Source organism: Lutra lutra, chromosome 16, assembly GCF_902655055.1.
Source record: "Lutra lutra chromosome 16, mLutLut1.2, whole genome shotgun sequence".
Lineage (NCBI taxonomy): Eukaryota > Metazoa > Chordata > Mammalia > Carnivora > Mustelidae > Lutra > Lutra lutra.
The window spans coordinates 60,531,190-60,556,524 of record NC_062293.1 but is presented as its reverse complement, the minus strand read 5'-3'; the positions used below and the strand labels follow the sequence as shown (position 1 = coordinate 60,556,524).

The 25,335-nt window shown below is 66.0% G+C and overlaps 2 protein-coding genes across 11 annotated transcripts in view; one reads left to right on the top strand and one right to left on the bottom strand.

Annotated features, from left to right (window-relative positions):
- Positions 1 to 20,856, top strand: part of PITPNM3 (PITPNM family member 3) — a 62,494-nt gene extending 41,638 nt beyond the window's left edge. For 6 of the 8 annotated variants that reach the window (XM_047707550.1, XM_047707553.1, XM_047707556.1 and 3 more), the window contains exons 7-20: positions 478 to 667; positions 921 to 1,043; positions 1,373 to 1,557; positions 3,379 to 3,551; positions 4,551 to 4,721; positions 5,672 to 5,866; positions 6,265 to 6,413; positions 8,333 to 8,449; positions 10,503 to 10,619; positions 10,882 to 11,030; positions 11,250 to 11,414; positions 13,343 to 13,526; positions 15,639 to 15,767; positions 16,936 to 20,856. In XM_047707550.1, the coding sequence (XP_047563506.1) occupies positions 478 to 667; positions 921 to 1,043; positions 1,373 to 1,557; positions 3,379 to 3,551; positions 4,551 to 4,721; positions 5,672 to 5,866; positions 6,265 to 6,413; positions 8,333 to 8,449; positions 10,503 to 10,619; positions 10,882 to 11,030; positions 11,250 to 11,414; positions 13,343 to 13,526; positions 15,639 to 15,767; positions 16,936 to 17,238 (2,350 nt within the window). In that variant the 3' untranslated portion in view covers positions 17,239 to 20,856. Of the gene's footprint in view, positions 1 to 477; positions 668 to 920; positions 1,044 to 1,372; positions 1,558 to 3,378; positions 3,552 to 4,550; positions 4,722 to 5,671; positions 5,867 to 6,264; positions 6,414 to 8,332; positions 8,450 to 10,502; positions 10,620 to 10,881; positions 11,031 to 11,249; positions 11,415 to 13,342; positions 13,527 to 15,638; positions 15,768 to 16,935 lie in introns of those variants that run through there. The other 2 variants (XM_047707551.1, XM_047707557.1) reach the window with 2 other exon arrangements.
- A 182-nt stretch (positions 20,857 to 21,038) lies between these two features.
- PIMREG (PICALM interacting mitotic regulator) lies at positions 21,039 to 25,238 on the bottom strand. Of its 3 annotated transcripts, XM_047709093.1 has the most exons (5): positions 25,212 to 25,238; positions 24,389 to 24,717; positions 23,033 to 23,292; positions 22,466 to 22,561; positions 22,016 to 22,182 (listed from the first exon to the last, which is right to left on the bottom strand). In XM_047709093.1, exons 2-5 carry the CDS (start codon positions 24,680 to 24,682, stop codon positions 22,110 to 22,112), a joined length of 723 nt encoding a protein of 240 aa, XP_047565049.1. In that variant the 5' UTR covers positions 24,683 to 24,717; positions 25,212 to 25,238; the 3' UTR covers positions 22,016 to 22,109. The 3 variants fall into 3 exon arrangements, with proteins under 3 accessions (XP_047565051.1, XP_047565050.1, XP_047565049.1); XM_047709095.1 differs by lacking the exons at positions 22,016 to 22,182; positions 25,212 to 25,238 and adding an exon at positions 21,039 to 21,849 and having other exon boundaries at positions 24,389 to 25,051; XM_047709094.1 differs by lacking the exons at positions 22,016 to 22,182; positions 25,212 to 25,238 and adding an exon at positions 21,039 to 22,006 and having other exon boundaries at positions 24,389 to 25,049.
- Positions 25,239 to 25,335: the final 97 nt, after the last annotated feature.

Below are 25,335 nucleotides of genomic sequence, written 5' to 3'. Positions count from 1 at the left end.
ATCTCCAAGCAGTGGCTGACACGGGACCCCACGCCTAGAAGGCTCTCCTTCCTCCTTCCTAGCATCCCTGAAGCCTTCCTTGAGACCTAGTCCAAAGTCCGCCTCCTCTAGGAAGTCTGCTCTAATGATATGTACCCCCTCCCCAGTCCACACCAGGTGGCTTCCCCACAGTGGGGGTGTCCCTTGGGGCTCAGTAGAAGAGGGCAGGGGAAGGCAGCTGTCCCAGGAGACCCCAGGCCCACATCCCAGGCTGGCGTGGGCGGAGTCAGGATAGCGCACAGGGGAGTCAGCGCAGTCTGCCCCCAAGCCCCCTGCCTGTGCCCTGTTTCCTCTGGCTCTCACTCAGCCCCTCCCCTAGAGCCCCAAGCGGGGGCCTAACCATGGCCGGCTCGTGCCTGTGCTCCCTTCTGCCCAGTGTGCAGCCCCACACTGGCCCTTGCCTGAGCCTGGCTGGGCTTCCCTTGACCCTGTCTGCAGCCTGAATCCCTACAGCCACGATGACGGTGGCCTCAGCAACAGCCAGGACCACGTCCCTCTGGCTGCCCTGCCCCTGCTGGCCATCTCCTCCCCGCGCTACCAGGACGCAGTGGCAACTGTCATTGAGCGGGCCAACCAGGTCTACGAGGAGTTCCTCAAGTCTCCGGACGGGATTGGCTTCAGTGGGCAGGTAGGACGACCTCTCCGACCTGCCCTGCCCTAGCCCGACCCAGGCCTGAGTCTGACCCCTGCAACACCCTGGCCTGAGCCGTCGTCAGGCCAACCATGACCGAAGCCTGAGCATCTGTCCCCTGGTGGGCTCTGTCATGTCTCACCGAGACAGGCTCTCTCCTCTCCTGTGGACAGGCGCCCGGTGCTCTGGCTGGGTAGGGAGTGCGGGGTCAGCAGTGGGCAGGCCTTGGTCTCAGCTGTGTCTTCTCCAGGTGTGTCTCATCGGGGACTGTGTGGGGGGCCTCCTGGCCTTTGACGCCATCTGCTATAGCGCAGGGCCCTCGGGGGACAGCCCTGGCAGCAGCAGCCGGAAGGGGAGCATCAGCAGCACGCAGGTGCGGGCTGGACGGTGGGGACAGGGTGGTGGGACAGGCCAGGGGTCTGGCCCTGGGAGGGGCCTCTCCTGGGGGAGGTGATGTCAGCCCTGCGCATGTATCCGAGGTGACTCGCCTGGGTGGCGTGGCTTCGCGGCCCTACGGGACTGGGGCTCGGCGCGGGCTGGGTCTAGAGTCCCAGGGGTCGCCCGCGCCTGACACCCACCCGTTGCTGCTGGCTGGCTCCCGCGGGAGCACGCCCCCAGCACATCTCAGGACAGAGGGCTTGGCGTCTCCGGTGGCGTCTCTGGTGGCAGCAGTGCCCTTCTGTCCTCTGCGTGGCCCCAAAGGACAGCCCGGTCGTGGTGAGCGAGGCATGCGGTCTGGCTGGCAGCAAGCGCCTCAGCAGGAGCAGCATCGACGTGTCCAGTGCGCCCGAGGACGAGGGGCCCCAGAGGCCGTTGCCGCGGAAACAGAGCGACTCGTCCACCTACGACTGTGAGGCCGTCGCCCAGCATCACACCTTCCTGTCGAGGTGAGCGCCCCTTCTCGCACCCTGTCCATGGCAGAGGGGACCCGGCTTCGGAGGTGGCCTGTGCCCTGCCCCTGCTCCACTCTGGACCAGCAGGGACCCGGGACAGCTCGGCCCCCTGCCTCGCCGACGGCTCTGAGGACGTGGTCCGAGAGCAGACGGGGTGTGTTTTGGGAGCCACTCCGGGAGTGTGCTCTCCGTATTCCCCCGAGGGCCACAGAGGCCCCCACGGGGGAGTTCCCGGGGTCACACGGCCCGCATCTCGGCCCCCAGGCCCCAAGGCGCTGCCTCCTGCCCAGAGCTCTGTGAGTTGCCTGCGCCTGCACTCAGGACATAGACCGGTGCTGGCCCACGAGGGGAGGGGCGCCCCGGCCTCTGTCCCCTCTGCTTCCTGCCCCCTTTCTTACCGTGACCGGTCCGGCGAGGTCATCACAGACTCTGCAAAGCAGACCTGCTCTGGGCGTGTCCGAGGCCCTCCTTTCTGCGTGGACCGTTCACGTGCTTCCCATACCGGTTTACTTGGACAAAACCCCTTGTCTCGCGACTGTTCCTGACTTTTCTCCGCGTGATAAGTAGTCAGGAACGTTCTCCACGGGGAGTATTTTATCAGTGAGGACGCTTCACCTCGTCGCAGGACTCGAATCGGGGGCTTCTCCCAGTTCTTGGGACTTGCAGGCAGAGTCCCGGTGGCCCTCCCTGTGCGAAGACAGTCCCGTGGGTCAGGGCTGTGTCCCAGGTGCCCTCCTGGAGGGGACTCGGCTGGAGCAAAGGCTCCGCGTTGCCGAGGCTCAGACTGTAACACAGCTCATGTCTGGGTTGCGACGTGAAACCATGACTTTCCCGGTTCACCCCTTTACGAGGGCCCGGATCTGGAGAGTCGGAAGTGGTCAGCGGCTTTGCTCTGTGCCTTGGGGACAGATGGCCATCTCTCGGGCAGTGACGTAGCTGGTGTGTGGTAGGGACCGTCCGGATCCCCCATGTGGACCACCCAGCCCCAGCGCCGTCCTCACCATGAGAGGCTCGCAGTGCAGAGGGGAACCCCACCCTTCAGATCCAGCTCCCGGACGCTTGCTCGCAGAGGGCAGGCCGCTCACTGGCACTGGTCCCGTTGCGACCTCCAAAATCCCCTCAGACGTCCACCTCGAAGGTTCTGGCTGAATCTGCGTGCTGTTAACCAATGCCTAGTTCGGGGGCCCCTGGGCGGTCTTAAACTCTGAGCTGCACTTCCAGGCCAGCTGGCAGGTCAGGAGGCCCCTGGCTCTGCGGTCTGTCCATCCCAGTGGTGCACTCCTGTCCCTGACAGGGTGTCGGCCTAGGCTCCAAGGGGCAGCGGTGCCTGGGGTGGGACTGGTTGGGATTTGTGGGGTTTTCTCCGCCTCCTTTCCCCACAGACTGAAGGGGAGGGAGGTGACAGCTGGCTGCACCTGTGTCTGCTGGCTGTGAAGTGGGGCTGACGCCCCCTGGGGCCGTGTGTGCCGGCCGGGCCTCCCCACAGAGCTGGCACCATGGGGACGGGGCTGCCCACGTGCGGGGTGCTCGGGGCTCCGAGGTTCTTGGCCCCACTGGGGAAATACAGTGCTGTCGGAGGGTGGCTGTGTGCGTTTGTCTGAGAGTTGCTTCTGGCTGCCCGCCGGCCCCTGCACTGGAGCCCCCTAGGTGGAGGGCCGATGGCCCCCAAAGCCTCCCACCTGGCCCTCAGAGGACACGAGGGCAGGCCGTGGCAGCCGGTACGGAGCCAGTGTGGACACGGAGGGCCGGGCTCTTCCCGCTCAGCCCGCACGCAGTCCCTAACGGCCCTCCTGGCTCTCTCCCTCCCCGGGACAGCATCCACTCCAGCGTGCTGAAGGACGAGGCCGAGCCCCCCGCGCCCAGGGCGTCCCAGCCACCTGAGGTCAGCCTGGGCCGCCTGGACTTCGACGTGTCCGACTTCTTCCTCTTCGGTTCGCCCCTGGGCCTGGTCCTGGCCATGCGGAGGACGGTGCTGCCCGGGCTGGACGGTGGGTGGCCTGGGCTGTGGCCCGAGGGGCCTTGTGTGTCTGTAGCAGCTATCAGGCCCTCCATCTGGGGGAGAGGGTGGGGCACAGGGACAGCGGGGGGATGGGGTTGGGGGAGACGGCCATGTCCCCTCATGGGGCAAAGGCGCGGGGGGCTCTCACACCCCTGTTCAGAGACGCCATGTCTGCTCCCCGCTGCCCTCCTTCCCCGGCGTGCAGGCTCACAGGCCTGCGGCAGCTGGTCAGCACACCCGGGGCCCCCAGCCTGGGACAGCTGCCCCTCCACACTGGCCTACAGCACACGACCTGCTCCAACCAGTGCTGTCACAGGGGCTCGGGAAGTCCCAGAGGCTAGGGCACCTCCAGGGTCCGCACTCCGGGACTTCCCAAACTCCTTTTGCAGCAGCGCTCCCCCGACGTGCACCCAATGGGACAGAAGAGAAGGGGGAAGGCCTGCCCAGAGCGGGCTTGGGGTGAGGCAGAGTCCCGTGGCCGTCCTCAGCGTTGCCAAGGAAACCTAGGGCTCCTGGACACTGGAGCGGCCAGTCCCCTGAGCCTGGTGGACAGGGAGCCTCAGTGGAGACGCCTGCTGGTCTGTGGGAGGAGTGTTCTGCCGCTCTGGCCACTGGAGCCTGGGGCCTGGGCCGCTGGGGAGGGGGCCGCTGACCACAGCGAGGGACCCCGTCTGCCCTGCAGATCAGGCAGCGGCTACGTGAGAGCGGGGCGGGATTGCCGGAGTCTGACCGGGGGGGGGGGCTCAGGGGGGCTGCCTGAGCAAGGAACTGGAAGAGAGGGACACCACGGGGGAGCCGCCGCGGTGGGCGTCTGCTGCCGCTCCTGGGGGGCGGGGGGCAGATCGGCCTTGAGTGCTGGACTCAGCATGGAGGCTATGCTCCTGTGGGTCGTTGGGGCCATGGCAGGTTCCCGAGCAGGGGTGGGCGACTGGAAGCTGCACTCGGGGGGCGGGAACTAGAAAGGCCCCGTGCGCCCTCTCACCTGCAGGCCTCCACGTGCGCCCCGCCTGTGGCCAGGTGTACAGCTTCTTCCACTGTGCCGACCCCTCGGCCTCACGGCTGGAGCCCCTGCTGGAGCCCAAGTTCCACCTGGTGCCGCCGGTCAGCGTGCCCCGCTACCAGAGGTTCCCGCTGGGCGACGGACAGTCCCTCCTCCTGGGTAGGCTCGCGGGGTGTGCGAGCGTGCCGGGCCCCGGGCTGGCCCCACCAGCTTGCCGAAGGGGGACCAGCCCCCGCAGAGCAGGTCTGCAGGCTCTAGACGGACAGGCGGTGGGGGGAGCACCCGCTTCGCCTGCCTTCCCAGCCCCCAGCGGTGTACATCTGCTCTGTGGGAGGTGACAGGGGGCTTAGGCCCTGCCCCCCAATGGCTTCCCGCAGCTGGCGCCAGCATACGGCCCGAGCTACCGGCCCGGACTGCAAGTCCAGGGGTCCACGCTGGGTGCTGACGTTGGAGGGGCAGGTCTGGGAGTGTCCCAGCCTGGTGGGCATCACGAAACAGGGGGCCTTGGACCATGGCACTGGGACAGGTGGGGACGAGCTGTAGGATGGGGATCCAGAGGAACTTTGCAGGAGGAGCAGGGACATGGCGGCTGGGGCAGGGCCAGTGACCTCTGGGGCTCGAGTGGGGTGAGCCAGTCAGGGGCAGGGAGGCCTGGGTTGGGCGGCGGCCCAGGTGAGGAAGTCTGGCTGGAGCCTGTTCCAAGCTCTGGACCAGGTCGTGGGGAGCTGCTGGGCCTGCGGTTCATTCAGGCTTAAAAGCCAGCCCCAGCCCTGATCTGTAACAGAAACTTAATTTCCCAAAGTCCTAGCAGTCAGGAGCTCCCCCTGACAGAAGTGGGTCCGCACCAGCCCCCGTGAACCTTCGAGTGCGTGGTCCTGCCCCGGGCTGGAGAGCTGTCGGGCCCACGTGGCCCAGGGAGGCATTTGTATGAGAGAGCACGTGGTTCCGGGTCACCTGTGACCTCAGCCCGTGCTCCGCAGCTTGTGCCTGCACGACCCGCATCTTAGAAGAGGTCGGGGGTGCAGAAGGCCCATCGGGGGCCCCAAGGGGTGGGTGGTACAGGCTGGGGGACACAGGACCACGCCCCGACTGTGACGTTCCCCCCGCAGCGGATGCCCTGCGTGCCCACAGCCCCCTCTTCCTGGAAGGCAGCTCACGGGACAGCCCGCTGCTTCCGGATGCCCCCTCTCCGTCTCCCCAGGGCCTGCGGGCCCAGCACCCGGAACGGAGGACAAGCCAGGACAGCTCTCATAGTGAGAGCTCGGCGTCCTCGGACAGCCTCGCACCAGTGGGTGCCTCCCACGGTGAGTGAAAGTCCTTGGGGCCCCGCCTGGTCGGAAGTCGAGGGGGCCTCCCCAGGGCGGCTGTAGAGGGCAGGCCAGGAGCCGCAGAGGAAGTCCAGACTGAGCCCTGAGCTCTGGGCCTAGACAGCCCTGGCCTAGACTGACCTTAACCCCAGCCCGAGTCCTCTCCCCGGCGTTCCGTCTCCCCACTGGGCGTCCCTGCATCCCGGGATGAGAGTGGATTTCTCTGCGGGGCCGGCACCCACCGCTGGGGACCCATATGCAGCCCCCGCCCTGGGGGCAGGTGGGTGAGGGGCTGCGGGAGGCTGGGGGCTCAGTGCTTTGGGCCCACACAGCCCCGTGGGTCAGTCGGGACCCAAGCAGGCCACGCTGTCCTCACCCCACTGTCGGGCCCACAGTCACAGCCAGGTGGTGGGGCACCAGGCGCATCGACTACGCCCTGTACTGCCCCGACGTCCTGACAGCCTTCCCCACGGTGGCCCTGCCACACCTCTTCCACGCCAGCTACTGGGAGTCCACGGACGTGGTGGCCTTCATCCTGAGACAGGTGCTGCGCCCTTTCCTGGAGGGCCCGTCCCGGCGCATGGGGGAGGGCTGCCTTGCTGGCCACCCTGGGCCCGGGAGCTGTCAGCCAGGCCCAGGTCATGCTGTCAGGCATTCGGTCGCGGGACGAGCAGTGGCTTCAGGTCGGTGCTTTCTAGAAAATGCAGGAGAGAGTACCTGGGAGGACGTCCCCGTCTTCTGACACGGAGATGAGTGGTAAATGCTCCTCCAAGAGCCTTGGTGTCCTCAGAGAGGCTGGGAGCCAGGGGCGCCCGTGTCCACGAGAAGCCACGGCCGGGCTTGGGCAAGGGAGGGCGACCCGCCGACGGGACTTGTCAGGGGGAACCCGTGTCTGCTGCTTGGTGGGCCAGAGAGCCGGAGCCCCGCTGTGAGGCCAGCCTAGGAGCCCAACTGAGGGATGGCAGCCGGGGGCTGGGGGCTGGCGCAGGGCACCAGGGGCCACTGGCTGTGACAGAGGGGAGGTCCCCGAGCACCGGGGGGTGGCTTCTAGGTTTGGGGAGGAGCAGGGCCAGGCTGGGATGCGGGAAGCCAAGTCTGAGGTCTGGACCTGGAGGAGGGGGTGCCAGCGGGGGATTGGGGTCTGGAGCTCGGGGCAGATGTGGATGACATGTAAGCCAGTGATGGCACGGCCCCCCGATTCCCGCATGTGTGCTGCCCCACACCCGGCAGCTCTACCCTCCAGCGGGGTGTCTGCCAAAGCAGCCCAGCTCTGAGCCCACCTACCTGGGGGCCCCGTTCGATCCCACAGGCTGGGGGTTTGGCCCCCCCCGGGCTGCCAGCCTTCACAGGAACGAACCCCAAGTGCAGGTTGTCGCCAGGGCCGGACAAGATCTTCCTACAGGCCTGCCTCGGGTTCGATCAGGTCGCAAGAGCGGCTCCCAGACCCCAGAGAAACCCTTCACTCATGGGATTGTCAGTGTGTCGGGCACGACTCGGGAACAGCAGGTTGAAGAGGGGCTCAGGGCGACGTGCGGGACAGGGCAGAGCTGCTGTGCCCCACCCAGCACCACTGTCCCCAAATCTCCATGCGTCCACGACCCAGAAGCTCTGCAAACCACCTCCTTCTGGGTTTCCGTGGACGCCTCACTCCCCAGCAGGACTGGTCAAGTCAGTGGCTGCTGCTGACTGATTTGACCTCCAGCCCCAGCCATCGGGGTGGGACTGGGGTTCTCCCGGCCACCGGCTCCCCCCTAGATGGGGCCCAAATGCCCCTCACTAACAAACAAAGGACACCACAGTCTCTTAGCATTCAGGAGATGGCATGGATTTAGGAGATCTGTGTGGAACCCAACAAAGGCCAGATCTGTGGTCACGTGCCCCGGATACAAAGGGAGTCCCCTGGGGAGGGAGCCTGGGATCTGGAGGACAGAGGACGGTCCGGGAGGGCGGGGCAGCAGCGGAGGGGAGCAGGCCTCTGAGCGGGGGCAGGGCGCAGTCAGGGGCCTCCTGGAGAATGGTGCTGGGGCCTGGGGCAAGCCTGCCAGCTGCTGGTGCAGGAGGGAGGTGGGGCGGGTGGGAGCCTTGCATAGGGTGAGTGTTTCATGGGGTGTGACTGTAGGGGCCACGGAGAGACCCCACGGTTCTCGGAGGCACAGAGGCCATCCTCAGGACTGGCACTGCAGGCAGCGTCTTCGGGGGGACTAGCGAACACGCCCAGTGGGGAGGGGCCAAGCAGGGGAGCTGCATGGGGAGCACGGCGGGAGCAAGGCGCAGAGCGGGCGAAAGGGGCCCCAGCCAAGCCCCTGAGAGTCCTGGGGTCCTGGGTCCTGCCGGGTCCTGCTGGGTCCAGGGGCTCCCAGCCCCCCTGAGTGTCCCAGGCCGGTGAGTGGGCCTGATGCCCCAGACAGAGGGAGCCAGGCGGCCCGGGCTGACCTGGAGCCCTGCTCCCTCGCTGTCCGTCAGGTGATGCGCTATGAGACGGTGACCATCAAGGAGAGTGCGGGCCTCGACCCCACGGCGCTGAGCCCCGCCAAGCCCCGGGAGAAGTGGCTCCGCAAGCGGACGCAGGTCAAGCTGCGGGTGCGTGCACGGTGGCCGCCGGAAGCGGGGGCGTGGGGGCCTGGGCTCCAGGGGCGGCTGGGGTGGCGGGGAGATGCTGGCTCCGGAGGAGTTGCTGGAGGTGCAGCCTCCGTAGGTGTGACCTGAGTCAGAGTGCTGCCCACGACCTTGGGGCTCGCCCCCCGAGCATGGCCTTCTGTGGTACTTACCATGACAGAGAGAGAGGAAGAAGATGGAGAAAAGGACTCTCAGGCCAGGCCACGCAGGCTTTGTGAGCAAGAGTCACCTCTGCAGGGTGTTGAAGTATGAATAGGAGTTTGGGAGGCATAAGTGCACGTGCCGACTCGGCCAACAGTCCTCGAGTGTGGGTGTGGCCACCGTTTCCCCTGTGGCAGGGAGCGTGGGGCCTAGGGCAGAGCCCCTGCCCTGGTGGGCCCCTCGAGTCTGGTGGGAACATCGGCTGTGCACCCTGAGAACAGTCCTGAGGGCAGGAGGTGATCGGCACTGCATGGACTGGCCGGTTTTGTGAACGCACATATTGAGCCAGAGCCACGTTTGACACCACATGTACGCCTGCACCGCTCCGTGGACCTCGGCGAGGTCACCGACGTGTGCAGACCTCACTGCCGTCCGTTCTGGAACACACTCATGGCCTCGGGGGCAGACCCCTTGCTCGTGCCCCTCAGCGTACCGCCCCCCCAGTGCCACTGTCTGTCGATTCGCCCGCCTCTGTGTGTGGGTCACACAGCGTGCTGTCGTCCGCGTCTGGCTTCTCCTGTGGGGCGTCCGGGTTTTAGGCGTCTCCATGGCCGAGCAGGCAGCTGAGCGGTCTCCCTCTCAGGGACACACCCGTTGACCTGTTCGCCGGCTGCCGGGCGTTCTGGTCTGTTGGGAGCGATGCTGCCGGCCTTCGGTGGATACGTGTTCTCACTCTGGGGGTGCAGACCCAGCAGGGAAGGGTGGCTCAGAGCTGCCGTCTGTCTGTGGGAGGAGCTGGCAAGCTTCTCCGAGGAGGCTGCACTGTTTTGCACCCTGTGGGGTGGGGGGCAGCGAGGAGGGGTCCCGCCGCCCTGGCAAGTGCACCTGGGGTCTCCTGGTGGCGTGGCTCTGCGTTCCCCAGTGACGGGCAATACGGGCATCTTCCACGGTTTATTTGCACGATCGACTCTTGCCCCTCAAGTGTTCTTGGGGGGCCTGTGGTGACCGTGTCTAGCTCAGGATCCTGACTGCTTCCTCCGCGCGTCCCCGGCGCCCAGCTCAGGGACCCATGCCCGCGAGGGGCCTGTGGCTGAATCGCATGCAGACCCCATGGGGGAGAGGGGGAGAGCTGTCTGCGGGGGGCTTCCTGGCAAGGTGCTGGTGCTGGGCTGGCCTTTGGGCCACACAGAATTGGGGCACCAGGGTGAGCCACGGCTGGGCCGGGAGCAGCGGGACACGCACTAGAAGGTTCACACGGGGTCAGCTCAGGATTGGGACTGCATCCCTGGGCGCGACAAGTCCATGGTGCTTTCCAAAGAGGGTTGGAGGGGAGCCCGGGCAGGTGTGGGGAGAGCTCTGGAGGGGGACGGTCACCGGCTTGAGGGATTCAGGTCTGGGAGCAAGGCCGGGCGTGGTGGGTGGGCCAGGAGGCCTTGGAGTGGCAGGGTGAGCAAAACCACAAGTGCAAGGACGGGGACGGCGGGAGGTCACAGACGAGATGACTCGGTGTCCAGGATGTCCCGGAGCGTGGTGCAGGCTCCCGCAGCCTCCTCACGCGATGGCCTCCTCACGCACTCCCTCCGCTCTGGCCCATCCCCCCATCCCAGTAAATGGCTGCGGGATGTGAGCCGGGACCAGGAAGGAGGACAGTCAGGGGACCGGCCGCTGCTGTGCAGGATGGTCAGGAGCAGAGCGAGCTTGTCTGTCCCTAGAGACAGCATTGGGGTCCATGGGCCTGTTTCTCGAGGGTCCCGTGGACCCCGGCTCAGAAGATCTCCCGGGAAGGCATGGTGCAGCAGGGACACATCACCCTGGCCGTCCCAGGGACAGTGTCAGGAAGAAGCCAGCCCTGGCTGAGCCTGCTCTGTTCTTCCAGAACGTGACTGCGAACCACCGGGCCAACGACGTGATTGCGGCCGAAGACGGCCCCCAGGTCCTGGTGGGGCGCTTCATGTACGGGCCCCTTGACATGGTGGCCCTGACCGGAGAGAAGGTATGGGGTCCACGCTGCCCCTCGTGGGCTGAATGTGGCAGGAGGGGCGGGGGCTGGTGGGGGGGGTGCTGACTGCCTGTAGGGGGAGGTGGGAGCTGGGAGAAGGTCTCAGAGGGGAGACAGGGAAAGGCGGGACCCCAGTGGGTCTGAGAGGCGGGTGGGGCACTACGCGGAGAGGGCAGCGGGTGGAGAGCTCCCAGGCCGGGCCCTGGGCCCTCCCCACCCCGGCCTTCAGGGAGTCCCCACCCTCCGCCGTGGGCAGGTGGACATCCTAGTGATGGCGGAGCCGTCCTCGGGCCGCTGGGTGCACCTGGACACTGAGATCACCAACGGCAGCGGCCGGATCACGTACAGTGTGCCGCGGCCCCGGCGCCTGGGGGTTGGCGTCTACCCAGTGAAGATGGTTGTCAGGTGAGACGCCGCACGGCCCTGCCAGCTGGGCTGTCTGGAGGTGGAGGCCTCGGGGCGCCCTCCCACAGGCCCGTGCCCGTCCGTGGGGAGAGAGGAGGACGGACGGGGCCGCCAGCCAGCTTCCTTCCGACCCCGGCCCCAGACTGAGCTCTGACCCCAGCTGCAGGCTGACCTCGGGCCTCAGGCTAACAGCTGACTCGGACGCACGGCTGACCGCAGGCAGGTGCCTTGTAGGGGCGACCAGACCTTCGCGACGAGCTACCTCACGGTGCTGCCCCGGGGCATGGAGTGCGTGGTGTTCAGCATCGACGGGTCCTTCGCCGCCAGCGTGTCCATCATGGGCAGTGACCCCAAGGTCCGGCCAGGCGCAGTGGATGTCGTCCGGTGAGTGCTCCTTCCCCACAAGGGGGGTGTCCTGCCATCGGGGCGGAGGCCTGCAGCCCGGGGAGATGGCCGTGTGCTCTCTGGGCCAGGAAGTCCTGGTCTCAGGGACTTGGGGTCCCCTGGAAACGCCCTGCCGCTCGCGACCCCAGCTCCCCGCTCCCTCGCCGTGTCCGCCCATCCCTGCAGCGGGTCAGGCCTGGCCTCCAGGCTTCCGACCCCGGTCAGGATGGTCCAGACGCGATCTGAGTATTTGGAGCATGTCTGGCTGCGAGAAAGGGCTCTGCGTTTACTAGCCAAAAATAACCATTCGCCTTTCCACTTCTCGCGGTTCTGTGGGCTGCCCAGGCTCTGCCGGGGTGTTGTCACAGGTCCCCGCGACTCACAGCCAGGTGGCTGTCTGGGCTGGGGCTCATCTGCGGTCCCCTGGGCTGGGGTCCCACGTGGCTTTTGTACTCATGTGAGCTCCTGTTCCTTGGCGGGGCTCGCTTGCTCTCTGTCCACGTGGTTGCCCCCCCGTGGCTGGTCTCCTCAGCACCAAGGGGGAAAATACAAGCCTTCTTATGACCCAGCCTTGGGAGTCACGGTGACCTTCCCACTGTGGTCTGTGGATTGTACGTAGTGGCAGGGTCCACCCGGACTCAAGGTGCAGGGACCACGTGCAGGTACGCATGTGGGACATGTGGCTCCCTGGGGGCTACCTCTCGAGCCCAGCAAATGCACGGCTGCAAGCGAAGTCAACAGTGGACACTCTCCTGCTGGGCTGGTGCTGCTTGGGAAGCTGGGAAGGCTTCCTGGAGGAGGGGGCCCTGAAAGGCAGGGGTATGTGGAGGAGAGGAGGAGAGGAAGCCCCAGAGGCTGCCAAGGAGACAGGTCAGCCACAGAGCACAAGGCTTATGGGCCTCAGCGCTGCCCCGTGTGTGGCTGGGGGGGATGGACGCTTTGGGGCAGAACGCTGGGGGTCCCAGGTGCGCAGAGGAGGGAGACCTTCAGACACGACACGGGGAGCCAACGGAGCAGTGGGGGTAGGTGTGTGAAGCCTCATTAAGAATAGCTAGGAAGCTGCCCTGTGGCACACACCACGCCCGCACGCCTCTCTAGGCGTGTCTGGGACTGGTCCCTATTGGCCAAAGGACAGCCCTCTGGGGCAGTGTCCACTCATGCCCCCACCATACAGATGGACACCGGGGTCCTGGGGGACTGCCCAGGTTGGGCTGGAGTTGGGGTGCTGTGAGCGAGGGCAGAGAACCCAGCTGAGGGGGAGGGTGGGTCAGATCCTGCTGGAAGATGAGGCGCTCAGGGACAGGAAGGGGGGACATGGGGACAGCGGGGACAGCAGGGCAGGCAGAGCTGGCTTGTCTCTGTTAGGAAATGTGAGTGCCATCAGAGGCCCCTGGGAGAAGGGGACAGGAGCAGAGGGGGCAGCGGTGGGGGTCAGTTTGATCGTGGGCATGTGGTGCCTGTGGGCCATCTGGGAGATGTCTAGTACTCCTGGGCTCAACTCCCTGTGACTTTGGAATCCTTCCCCCTGGTTCTCCTGGGGTCTCCTCAGGAGGGCTGTGTGGTGGGGGTGGGGGCTGGGGGGGCTGGGTTCTGCAGGGGGCTGAAGGGAGGCTGCAGGTTGGAGGTGGGACAGCAGGTGGGAGAGTGGGTGGGGGCTGGGGGCCACAGGTGGGTGGGAGGGTGGGGTTGGGGGGGCTGGGGGCTGCAGGTAGGGGGTGTGGGCTGGGGGGGCTGGTGGCTGCAGGTGGGAGAGTGGGGGCTGGGGGCTTGGGGCTGCAGGGGAGAGGGTGGGGAGGCTGGGAGGGCTGGGGGCCACAGGTGGCTGTGTAGGGGCTGCAGGCTGTGGGGTCTGGCCCGGGCAGAGGTGGGTGGGGAGCGTGTGGCAGCTGCAGGCTCCGGGGCTGGACCTGTGTGCCGTGCCCCCGCAGGCACTGGCAGGACCTGGGCTATCTGATTCTGTACATCACGGGCCGGCCGGACATGCAGAAGCAGCGGGTGGTTTCCTGGCTGTCTCAGCACAACTTTCCCCAGGGCATGATCTTCTTCTCTGATGGGCTTGTGCACGACCCCCTGCGGCAGAAGGCCATCTTCCTGCGTAACCTCGTGCAGGAGGTGAGTCCCCGCGGCCGGGCAGGGGCGAGATGGGACCCCGGACGCTGCCGTGTGCTCCTCCCCTCTGCCCTCTGCCTACAGCCCACGCCTGGGTGCAGAGCGCATCCATGAACCTCGCCGTGAGCTGGCACAACTCGGTGCGGTAGGTGCTGTCCGTGGGGGCCCATGAGGACGGCCAGGCTCCCTGAGGCTCGGTGACTCGCCCACAATCCCAGAGTCCCACGTTTCCACCTTTATCTCCTGCCCCCAAGCCTGAACTCTTGTCTCTGTGCCTGGTTACTCATTCAGTGGACACCTCAGTGGCCGCTCTGCTCCGTCCGGGTCCTGCTTCGGGCCACCGAGCTCTGCTCTCCTTCCGGCACTGTGAGCCAGGGCGGTCCTCGTGGTGGGACTCAGGCCCCAGCACAACGTCCCCAGGGAGCTCCTTAGACAGGAGCACGCTCTGCCTCCCCCTCCTGCATCAGACACAGCACACGGGGCCCGTTCTGTACTCGGAGAGACCCTGATGGAGAGCGGCCCAGGGCTCAGGGTACCCACAGCCTTTGTCTGTGGACCTGGACCTAAGAATGTAGTTTCTGTAGTTTTCGTTGGTTAGGGGAAAATCCAAAGGAGAATCATGGCTCATGGTGTGATGAGGACGGGAAATGCAGATTTTGGTGCCCGTAAACACTGTTGTAGTTAAGCGCAGCTGTGTTCCTTGCTTACACGGTGCTCACGCTGGGCACAAGTGTGCAGAGCCTACGACACTTATTGTCTGGGCTTTCACAACCAAGCCTGCCAGTCCCTGATCCAGAGGAAGAAAGGTAAACTGACAGCCTCGTGGTCCACCATGAGCACAGGCCTCTTGGCAAGGAGGACAGACGTGGCTTTGCCTGGGGAGGGCAGAGAGGGCTTCTAGGAGGCGGCACATTTTGAGCTGAGTCCTGAAGCGAGAGTGTGAGTTTACCGAAGAAACAGCCTGTGCAAAGGCACTGAGGTAGACAGGAGCCTGAGATGTTCTCAGAGGTTTGTGTGTACAGGGTCAGGCCCAGGTCAAGCAGGACCAGAGGCCTGGAGGTCATCAGAGGCCTGAAGGTCATCAGAAGCCTTGAAAACCTTGCAAACCAGGCCGGCCATAAACTCTGCTGAGGGGAATGGTGAGCCATGGAAGGGTCGAAAGCCGGGCAGCGGCAGTGACCGAAGCATTGCAGAAAGTTCCCTGCACGGTCAGACAAATGAGAGGTGGGGAGGCCAACAAGGGTGAGGCTGACCCGAATCCAGGGGGTGGCTGTGGGGCTGGAGAGAATGGCAGGGACCGTTGGGGACTCTGGCAGGGGAAGGGTCAGGTCCCAGGGGTGGTTGGGTGGGGGTGCACTCCCTATTGGCAAGTGCAGGTGCACTCCCTATTGGCTGGGCGGGGCGCCCCTCCCTACGGAGGAAGCCGCTCACCTGCTCACAGCTGGGGCACAGCTGGGGCACAGTCCTCCCCAGGGCTGGTGGTGGCCAGGGTGGGAGGTGGGACTTGGGCAGAGTTTTTCTGGGGGGGGGGGCAGGAGGAGGCTGTGGCACTAGAGCCGTGTGGTCCCCTAGCCCCTAGAAGCGGGAAGGTGGACCCTGGAGCAGTTCCTGGGACGGTGTGAGGGAGGAGGAGGGGCCCAGGCCCGTGAGGGCTGAAGCTGTGAGTGACTGGGAGGAAAGGAGTGGTCGCGGTGTGGGGATGGGACCTTCAGAGCCCAGAGAGGCCATTCTGAGTTCAGTGCCGGAGGCCACTGTCCTTGAAGAAGGCAGGGTGGAGGCCCAGGCGGTCGCTGGGCTGTCCCCAGCGATGGTGGGATCAGAGTGGGGACTCAAAGGGAGCAGTGTGAGGGTGGGCGTCTCCGGGGGTGGCCAGACCCAGAGCCGGTGGACACTGCAGTCCGGGCTCCTGTGGTCGGCACAGGTTGTGGGTTGGGGCCAGACAGCACGAGCCTCCAGTCCTGGCCCCGCGTCCCCTGACGCCCCGTCCAGTGGGGTCCGCAGGTGCTGGGGTCCCGACTTCCCCTGCAGCTGGCCTGGTGCAGGGCGGGGCGGAACGGGCGGCTCCTGCAGGGGCTCGCCCTGGCGCGGGGTGAAGCGGCCGGGCCTGTGTTTCAGTGTTTCATCAGAATCAGCGCGGCCTACGGCTCCACCAAGGACATCTCAGTCTACAGCGTGCTGGGACTGCCGCCCTCCCAGATCTTCATCGTGGGCCGGCCAGCCAAGAAGTACCAGACCCAGTGCCAGGTGGGGCGGCTGGGCGGGGCGGCTGGGCGGGGCCTGCGGGAGCGGGTGGGCTGCTGGGCGGGGGCCTGCGGGAGGGTGTGGGGTTGGGCGGGGCCTGCGGGAGCGCGGGGGGAGCGGGGGGCGACGTAGGCGGCTGATGCTTCTCTCTGGTCCGTAGCCCTTCATTCGTTCCGCCCGCGTTAGTGGGTACGTGCCCGGGACCAGGCTCCGTGTGGGGCGCAGGGGGTGGACTCAGGTGTCCCCTCATCCAGCCCAGCGGGGTAGAGGGAACGTAGAGGCCTAATGCCTGACAAGGAGCACGGGGTGGTGGCCCCCTAGGGAAGAACAGCTAAAACGGGGGCGGGGTTGGTTTTCGGGAATGTGAAGGACTTGTTCAGGAAAGGCCTGGGGTCTGAGAAGCAATGGCGGCAGAGGTCGGGGGTGACAGCAGGAGCCCCAGCTTCGGGGGCGGGGCAGGGCCTGGCTCACAGCCTCTTTCTGGCGCGGGTCAGCAGGCAGGTGCTGCCCTCCCAGGGACTGAGAGCAGGTTGGAGGAGGAGGGGATTGAAGGGAAGGTGATGATCCCCTGGGACGTGGGGTGTGACAGCGACCAGCAAATGTGGGCCAGAGACGGCGCCCCCAGGGTGGGACCCGGGTCAGAGACGGTGTCCCGCCCAGGGGGGGAACCGAGGCGGGCTTCTCCGGCTCTGATGCACACACCCGTCCTGGGGGCTTTCCCCATGCAGATTCGGACTCTGGAGTCCCAGTGGGCTGAGATTCTTCTGCTTGGTCCTGCAGCTGCTGCTGTCTGCAGCCCACTTTCTGGGGAGCTGGGGTCTGAGGACCCAGTGCGGGGGTGGGCACTGCGGGGGCCAAGACCTGATGGAGTTCAGTGGGGTAGGGGCTGGGTGATGGGACAAACTTGCATTTGGAGGATTCAGTGGCAAGCGACAAGGATGGGGGCCTCCCCCCGACCCCGATCAAGAATCCGGAGCTCTGGTGCGCCCCATGGGTGCAGATGGAAGGGCTCAGAGACCGGGCCGGGAGCTGTGCGCGTTGGTGAGCTCCCTGTTCCCACCAGGCTCCAAGGCGAAGCTGGAGACCGTGCTAGGGTGGTGCGGGGTGACACTGGCGGTGGCAGCACGGGGCCCCTCCCACCTGATGCTTGTCCCACCGCCCGCCCCTGCAGTTTCTGAGCGAGGGCTATGCCGCGCACCTGGCGGTGCTGGAGGCCGGCCACCGCTCGCGCCCCAAGAAGAACAACTCAAGAATGGTCCTGCGCAAGGGCAGCTTTGGCCTGCACGCCCAGCCCGAGTTCCTGCGCAAGCGGAACCACCTGCGCCGCACCATGTCCGTGCAGCAGCCCGACCCACCCGCCAACCCCAAGCCTGAGCGGGCGCAGAGCCAGCCCGAGTCTGACAAGGACCACGAGCGGCCCCTGGCCGCGCTCAGCTGGGCACGCGGGCCCCCCAAGTTCGAGTCAGTGCCCTGAGGGCCGGGCTGTGTGCAGAGCAGGGGGGCCCTGCCGGCTGCCCGCGGGCTGGGAGGGGCTGCTGCTCCCCGAAATGGGCCTTTCCCTGCTTTTTCCTTCCCGTGTCTGTCCAGCAGTGTCCAACCAGAGCGGGGAGGGACCCTGCCATGGCCGGGGGGGGGGGCTCCCCGGGCCACGAGGGGGAGATCCCAGGGTCTGTGTGCAGCCGCGGCTGCCTCCCTGTGCCGTGCCCGTGACTGCAAGCCCAGGTCAGGGCTGGTGTGGGTGTGATCCTGGGGAGTGGGCCTGCCTGGAGCAGGAGGGTTGGACGGAGTTGACCATCCTGCTGGGTTCCCAAGGCTTTGGAGGTGCCGGGCAGGGAGGGGAGAAGCCCCCAGACTGGGGGCCAGTGGCCCCTGGCAGGCATGGTTTTCTGGCTGCCTGCTGGAGGGGTGAGCAGCACTGGCGCCATCCTTCTTGTCGCATCCCGGGTCACCGTCTTGGGCCTCCTGGCTTTCCTGGGGCCAAGTGGCCACTTTCTGGGAGTGAGAGGATATCCCCTGGGTCCTCCTGTGTTTGCAATGTCTGTCCAGGGCCTTGGGGGGTCGGGGTCTGGTGCTGACGGTCTGTCCTCCTGCGGCTGTCCATTGTCCCCGTCTTGTCCTCGGTATTGTTACCATTCTCCTGTGGCCCATGAGGACAGTCATTCCTCTTCCCAGGGCCCCGCCTGGCGCCCTCCCCCGTGAGGCTGCAGCCATGAGCTCTGGCCCAGCTGGCTGGCTGTGAGACCTGGAGCCCACTGCTCGCCCTCTCTAGGCCTGCCTTCCATATGGGATTGGGTGGGTCTCTCTGCTGAGACTGGTGCGGGTTTCTGATTCCTGGGCTGTCTTGCACTTGGAGCTACACAAAGCCTGGTGTGCCCCTTGCACGCAGCCTGAGGGGGGCTCTGGGGGCCCCTTGTGGGCACCGAGCACCCCACCAGTTCACAGGAAGCCCCTGGGAGGGGGATGGGGATGGGAAACTGGGAAGGGCTCCCTGCTCCATGGGGTAGCTTGCTTTCCACTGCTGCCCAAACCATGTGTCCTAGGAACAGGGACATCGCTCCAAGGGCACTGATCTGACTCGCCCTCCCCACCTCTGCTCAGACTGATTCTCACTCTTGGCTCCTGGAGGGCACAGAGCTGAGACCCAGGCATTCTGGGGGTTCATGTGATTTTGGCTCAAACTGTTGTATTCTCTGCTTCCGCCTGCCACTCTGCTGGGTTTGGTGCCCTCACCCTCCTGGCTCATCCTCTGAGGTTGGCAGGGCTTGGCTCCCAGAGTGGGGGGCCCCTCAGAGCCTGCCCAAGGCATCCTACTGGGAGCCCCTGCAGGGGGCCTGGGTCTTCTGCACCCCAGCTGCTGTCCCCGTGGGCGGCCGTGGCCTGCTTCAGGGCCCCCTCTGGCCGCCCCAGAGCTGGCTCAGCTCCTCCAGACAGGGCTGCGCCCCTGCCGGGCTGCCCCGGAGCCTAGACGTCTGTGTCCGCAGCAGGCACCCACGTGGGCCCCGTGTCGCTTCCACTCGGCGTCTACCTCTTACAGCTCCCACGTGGCTGGCGTTCTCCCTGACAGCGGCTGCTGGCGGGGAGAGCTGGCACCACCCTGTGAATTGCGGGGCAAAGCAGGCCTCCCGCTGGGACCGGAGGGGGCCGGGCTCCCAGCCCCCATCCCGCGCGCTCCTGGACACGATTCTCTTCCAGCGCGGCAGACGCGCGCGCCCCACCTGCAGGGTGTCCTCCCCCGCCCGCCCCACCTGCGGGCAGCTCCCGCTCTGGCCCTGCCGCCCGGTGGTCCGCGGGGGCCACTTCTCCGTCCACATTCATCGGGGCGCTCCGCGAGGCTGCAGCGCGCGCGCACAGCCGCTTCCACCGTTTCCAGAACACGTGACGCCGCGCTGCGCGCGTCCCCTTCGCGGAACTACTGATGTGGGTGATACAGTCGTTCGGGGGAGCTCGGCCTTCTCTGCCCTGCGACCCCCGGGCTGGAAGCCAGAGAGATGGAGACAGAGACCGCGCCAGGACCCCGCAGGGAACCTGCATCCAGTGAGCGGGGCTCCGAGGGCTGGTCTGGAGCTGGGGTGGGGGACGGGGCAGGAGGCCACCCCCATCCTGTCCTGAGCTCGGAGGACTCGCGTCTGCAACGCTGAAGCCGGGCGCAGGCGCAGTGGGGTTCTGCGCGGGAGGACCCCCCCCCCCCTCCCCGGCTTTCCCCGCGACTCCAGCCCACACGCGCCCCATGGACTAGCGGCCTGTTCTGTCGTGTCCGTCCGCTCCAGTCGGAGAGAAACAAAGCACCCCGTGGTGCTGTTGTCGGGAGGGGGGCCCTGCCTCTCCCCGGAGCCGTTCCGCGACCCCGGTGTGGCTGCTTTCCAGAGAACCCTTCCAGTTCCCGGTGCGCCCGCTCCCGGGGAGCCGGGATCCCCTCTTCCCGCCTGACCAAAGCTCCTCGTCTCTCCTGTGGCATGTTTGTTCTTCCCGACCCGGGGGCTGTCCTTGCCGCAGCGCTGCCTGCCGCCCTCCTCCGCCCTCTCCCTGCCGGGGGCGCGCAGTGCGCCCGGCCGGGCCGCTCTTGGGCATCATGGGTTTTCTTCGGAAGTTCGCGCGACTCCTCCCTGAGGCTCCACAAAACACGTGTTTCAAGAAGCCAACTCTTCCTGTGTCCGGGTGAATGGTCTCCTGTCTGGGCGCGGGGCGGGGCAGAGCAGGTGTGGACCCCGCATTCCGGGGGTGGCCGGGGCGTGGGCTCCCCGAAGCAGGGAGAGGCTCGTTCTACCACCTGAGAGCCGAGTCTGCGCCCCCGACGTGGCCTGCAGGCAGAGTGCGGCGCCCATTTTTAAAGTCAGACACCGGAGCTGGTGGCAGCAGGTGCCGAGACGGCGCTGGTTCTGCTCGGAAGCCCCCCGGCCCAGCTTTGGTGCCTGCCCCGCCCGGGAGGGGCGCCCGGACCTCCGAGGAGCCTCGCGGCTTGACCCCGCCTTAAATAACCAATGTCCGCCAATTCCCCGGGTTTGGGTGCCACGTGCTCTGGAAACCTATTCTCTTCCGCTCCGCCAAAAGAAACCACCCCTCTCTCCCTCCTTCCTTCTAGGCTTGGGGTAACTTTTGTAAAAATCACAGCTAGGATCAGGTCCCTGAGCAGCAGTGAGGCCTGGCCTGGTCCTGCTCTTGGGGCCAGGAGGGAACTCGGAGTCTGACCTCACCCTCGCTGGGACAAAGAGTGGCAGGTGACACCAAGGAGGGGCAGGACAGGAGCAGCCCGCTCGCGGGGCCCCCCCACCCTGGGACCCCACTGTCCGTTTCTATTTGTTTACTCGGCCGGGGCGGCCTGTCTGACCTTGTCTGTGGCCTGGCTGTTCCTCAGTGTGTGAGTCAGTGTTACCTGTGCGGGATGGTTGTGCTGAAAACGGTTTCTCCCACTCCTCATGGCTGCCTTGTACAAAATCCGTTAGAGAACATGTAAAATACCAGATTTCTAACCAGACCCACGCCTAGCACTATGGAGTTCAACGATTTTTACAAACTAGTCTTGATTTTGATGTGAGCTGGTTTTTAACTCTCGAATGTTGTCACTGAAATAAAAACCTGATTTGCCTTTAACGTGTTCTTGGTTCTGAGGAAAGCTGAGGGATGTTTTCTGTTCCTTGTTCCCCGCCCCCCCCCCCCCCCCCCCCCCCCCCCCCCGAGCTGGGGGCTGGCGGCTTGGCTAGGGAGGATGAGGGGAGCCCAGCCCTGCTGCCTCGAGTGGGGTGTGCATGTCTGTGTGTGCGACACAGAGAACAGATATCACAGAGGCAGAGTCTTTATTATGAAAAAGCATCGTTATCTCCAGAGAAGTCAACTGGTAGTTTTTTTTTTTGAGTAAAATGACAAAGCAGATTTCTTAAATAATTTGCCGACAGCAGAAATGGCCACTGACCAGTGCTACCCCTCCCCGCACACTCATGGTACCCTGTGCTGGGGATAAATAGGGATCTGTGGGCCCAGGGGCTTGGGGCTCGGGGGAGGGGTTGGCCCGGGGACAGGAGCCAGTGTCCCTGGAACTGGTCAGTCCAGGGGCTGATTTCTCAAAGGTCTGCCTCCTGGGCGCACAGCTCAGGGCCCCCCAGGACCTCTGCTACCCGGGTTTCCCATTGTAGATGCTGCCACAAAGTGTGGGGTGAGTTTCCAAGCCCAAAAGGGGAGGTGAGTGAACCACCCCAGCCTCTCCTCACGTGATTCTCGGGCTGGGGTGGGCGGTCAAGGACAGAACCAGATGTGGCCAGGGCAGGAGCAGGACCCCCCCCCCAGCAGCCTCCACCTGGGTCCTTGTTAGCAGTGGCCCCAGGGCCGTCCTCGGAGCTCGGGGGGGACACACGGATCCTCGTGTGAGGGCGCGGTGGTCAGATGTGGCTTGCTTCCCACAATACACAGTTCCCTTTGTGCCCCCTCTGTGCTCAGAGCAGGGAAGTGGGGGCGCCATGGTCATCCCCCCAGAACCAGGAGCTGGAAGGTGGCCGGTATGCTCGGCTAATGATGGGGTCAGTGAGGTCAGCAGCTCTGGCTCCAGGCAGGCGGGACGCCTCACACACTCCCGGCTCTGCTGGGCCCATCAGCTCTGTGGGTTTTTCCAGAAAAGGCTCTGTTCGTGCACTTGTTTGTGCATGAGGAGGAAGAGGAGGAGAGCCCAGGGAAGATGTCTGGGAGGAAGGCATTGTCTGCAGGCACGTCCTCAGTCACGGATGAGAGAAACGGTCATGTCCGTCATGTTGCCACTAGAGATGGGAGGGCGGGAGGGACAGAGGCTGATGGGGCTGCGGGCTCGGAGGGGACCTCCTGCCACATACCGGAGCTGGCTGGGCCCCACCCAGGAGCCCATCATGGCCATTGTATGAATGGGGACTGGCCCCAAGCTGGGGCAGCTGCAGACCCAAGGCTTGCCTCCAGGGCCCTGAGCAGACAGGCCAGAAATGCCACCGTGGCCACAGAGCTCTTCCCAATTCCACAGGCAGGCAGGAGAGGGCAGCCATGGGGAATGTTGGAGGAAGGGCGGGTCTTTCCTGGCCTGGGGGGGTTCCAGGTGATGGACATACATGGCACCAGGGCCCTATGTGTTTTGTTCCCCTCACGTTAGAGATGAGCAGAGGGATGTCCATCGAGGGACAGGGGTAGGCCAGGGTCACACAGCAGGACAGAACCAAGGGCAGAGAGGTCCCCCAGAAATGCCGGCTCACCTCTCTTCTGCCACAATGGCCTCATCTAGCTCTTGGGACAGCTGCTGGAGATGCTGAAGTCCTGCTCCCACAGGCTCTAGGTCACTGTCAGACTCACTGAAAGAGGGAAAAGCCACTCCGGTGACCCGTGGGAACCTGAAACGAGCCCCTCCCAAGCTGCCCTGGACTGGGGCGATGTCCAGGGGGCTGGGAACACCTTGTCCCAGACCCTCCCCCTACCCCCTCCCCCACCCAGGAGTGACACAGGCGCAGCTTGGAGCACCTGGCAGAGAACAGAGGCTCGAGGCCCAGGTCAAGGGCAGGTGACCTCGCAGACAGGTCAGCCCTGCTGTTGCCCCCATGGAAACGGAGCCTCGGCCTCCAGCTGCTGTCTAGACTTGCTTCGGGCTCATCGCAGGCTCATGTCTTTGATGGATAGGGAAACTGAGGCCCTGGAGGACCTCCCGAGGCCCCCGGCTGGCAGGGGGTGTCGGTGCGGAACGCGGCTGCTGGCAGTTCCGGGTGCCCCTGGCAGCCACAGGAGGGGGCCCAGCTCGCGTTGGGGGGCCCCAGCACTGCCCCTCTTACCTGGGGGAGCAGAGGGGCTCTGTGGAGGAGTAGGGGCTGCGGAGGGCAGCCTCCCTCCTGGACCGCCGCAGAGGGTAGGTGCGTGGGCCCCCACGGGCGGAGAGCCGGGGACTGTCCCTCTCCCATGGGTCCAGGGCCGCGTAGGCAGGGGCAGCTCCGGACAGTCGGGGGCCCTTCTGTGCCCCCCTCCTCCTCCTCCTGGCTGTCACCTGGGTTTCCACCAGCCACTTGGTGCCACTGTGGCAGGACTCCTGGATTCTCTGTGGCGGGTGCAGGGAGAGGTGAGCGTGGCCATCGCCAAGGGGCACTCTCCTGAGAGCCGCGATGGGACCTCCCGCCCCACGGCCTGCCAGTGGGCGCAGACATCGGCAGCTCAGGGGCCTGGGGGAGGGGCGTGGACGAGCCCCTGGGAAATGGTCCAATCCGCCGCAGCCACGGGGAGTGAGTACGCATTCACCCAAGTCCCTTCGGGGACCCGTAATGCCCCTGACTCTCCCAACAAAGCCCAGAGACCGGGCCTGCCACCCCCCACCCCAGACCGGCCCCTGGTCTCACCCAGTGCTTCACGCTGCACGCAGGTGCAGTCCTCTCTGGACCAGCTGACAGGACACCCAAGGGCTCGGAAGCCGTCTGGGGCTCCTCACTGCCCACAGCAGCAAGTCTGAGCTCCAGGGTCTCTCAGACCCTCCCGGCTCCTCTCCCCCCAGAACATCTGCCCTAGCAGAGCCAGAGGGCGGAGGTCAGAATGAGACCCGCGTTCCGTATGGCAGGTGGTGTGGCCGAGGGCTGACCGTCTCATTTCGTGTCTCCGAGCCCCGGGGGACAAATCCGTGCTGGGGCTCCTACAGACCAGACTGACGCTTGGCTCAGGACCTCTCAGTGGAAGGTCTGGGGATTTCGGGTCCCCAATCAGACCCCAAGGAGACGCCCGGCCCCATTCTCTCCTTGTGGGTGGGTCCATCCTCACGGCTTCTGTCCCTCCTGGGTGACACCTTCCCTCATTTTTGGGTGCCCTTCCCATCCTTGCTCTCCACCCTCGGGCCACACCCAGGCTTCCCCCCAGCTCTGGAAAGGGACTTACACTATGTTGCTTGCCTTACGGCCCCCTCCCGCTGCCCCTCTCCTGGGTGGTTCTGTGGTCACCTCCAGAAGCTTCCTGTGTTTGGTGTCCCCCATTACGCCCTTGCGTGTCACCCCACCACAACGCAGCTCTGGCCTCTTGCCATTGTGAGGCTTGGTTCCTCTGGACTGCGCACCTGTCCTCATTGGCTCTGCCTCCTCAGAGGGGCCCTGGGAAGCAGCTGTCTGGCGCCACAGAAGCCTGAGCTAAGGGACAGGTAACGCCGCCGGCCTTACCTGGGACACGGCACCCAGGGCGCTCTTAGCAGAGCGAGCCGCAGCCTGGAGGCCCTGCTGCCCTGGCCCGGGGCTTCCCAGGCGTTTCCAGGAGGGCCCTGCCCCGAGGTTGAGGCTGACGGCTCTCAGAGGCAGCCTTCTCTGGAAGTGTCTGCACAGGGAGCCCAGGGCCCCGCCTGAGGTCTCCGGATGGCCGGCCACAGGCCGTGGCCCGTCCTCCTCCTCCAGCTGTTCCTGGTCCTGGAGCCGTGTCCGGCGCACTGAGGTCCCCACGCCCGGCCACTTGGAAGCCATCTGCCTGGCCAAGAGACTGTTCAGCCCACCAGATCCTGGGAGGAGGTCAAAAGGCAGGTCAGCACGGCAGCCCCCTTACCCTCCCCGGGCCCCACGGGCACAAGGCAGCCGAAACTGGGTGTGGAGGCCCCTGGCAGCTGTGGGTGCGGGAAGGAGGGTGTGTCTTGGAAGAGAGGTCAGAGGCGCAGAGGAGGGCGGAGGATGGACAGGCAGGTCCGCCTGTCCTGCGGTCCCTGCCCGCCAGTGTCCACAGCACCCGTCTTCCATCCAGCCTCCTTTCGGCTCTCTGCCGCAAGCAGGGAGGCAGGATCGGCCCTCGCCGACCTCCCTGCGCCGGGGCCGCGTCCGACGCCCTTTGGCGAACTCGCGGGGGCCCGGGGCACTCCAGCCGCGCAACCTCCCCCCCACTCTCCGGTCTGCGTCTCGCAGCCCCCGACGGCCCCGCATGCGCGCCCGTCCAGCCCGGAGCCCCACGCCCCGTCCGGTCCCGTGGGAACGGAAGCGCCGCCGAGCCCCGGGCCGCACTCACCCGACAACCCCCCGCGCCCCCCGCACGCCCCGCGGGCCGCTCCGCGCCCACCCCGCCGGTTTGAATCTCCGCGCGGGTCCGCCCCCGGCCCGTCCTCGCCGCTGACTGGCTGCGTCCGCGCAGC

What these genes read in the sequence shown, in the direction of transcription:
- PIMREG (XM_047709093.1), bottom strand. Translation starts at nt 24,682, where the DNA reads ATGGCTTCCAAGTGGCCGGGCGTGGGGACCTCAGTGCGCCGGACACGG. An exon ending in CCCTGGGTGCCGTGTCCCAG is followed by an intron (nt 23,293 to 24,388) that starts GTAAGGCCGGCG and finishes CACCCGCCACAG; the next exon opens with AGAATCCAGGAGTCCTGCCA. An exon ending in GCCATTGTGGCAGAAGAGAG is followed by an intron (nt 22,183 to 22,465) that starts GTGAGCCGGCAT and finishes CTGTCTGCTCAG; the next exon opens with GGCCCTGGAGGCAAGCCTTG.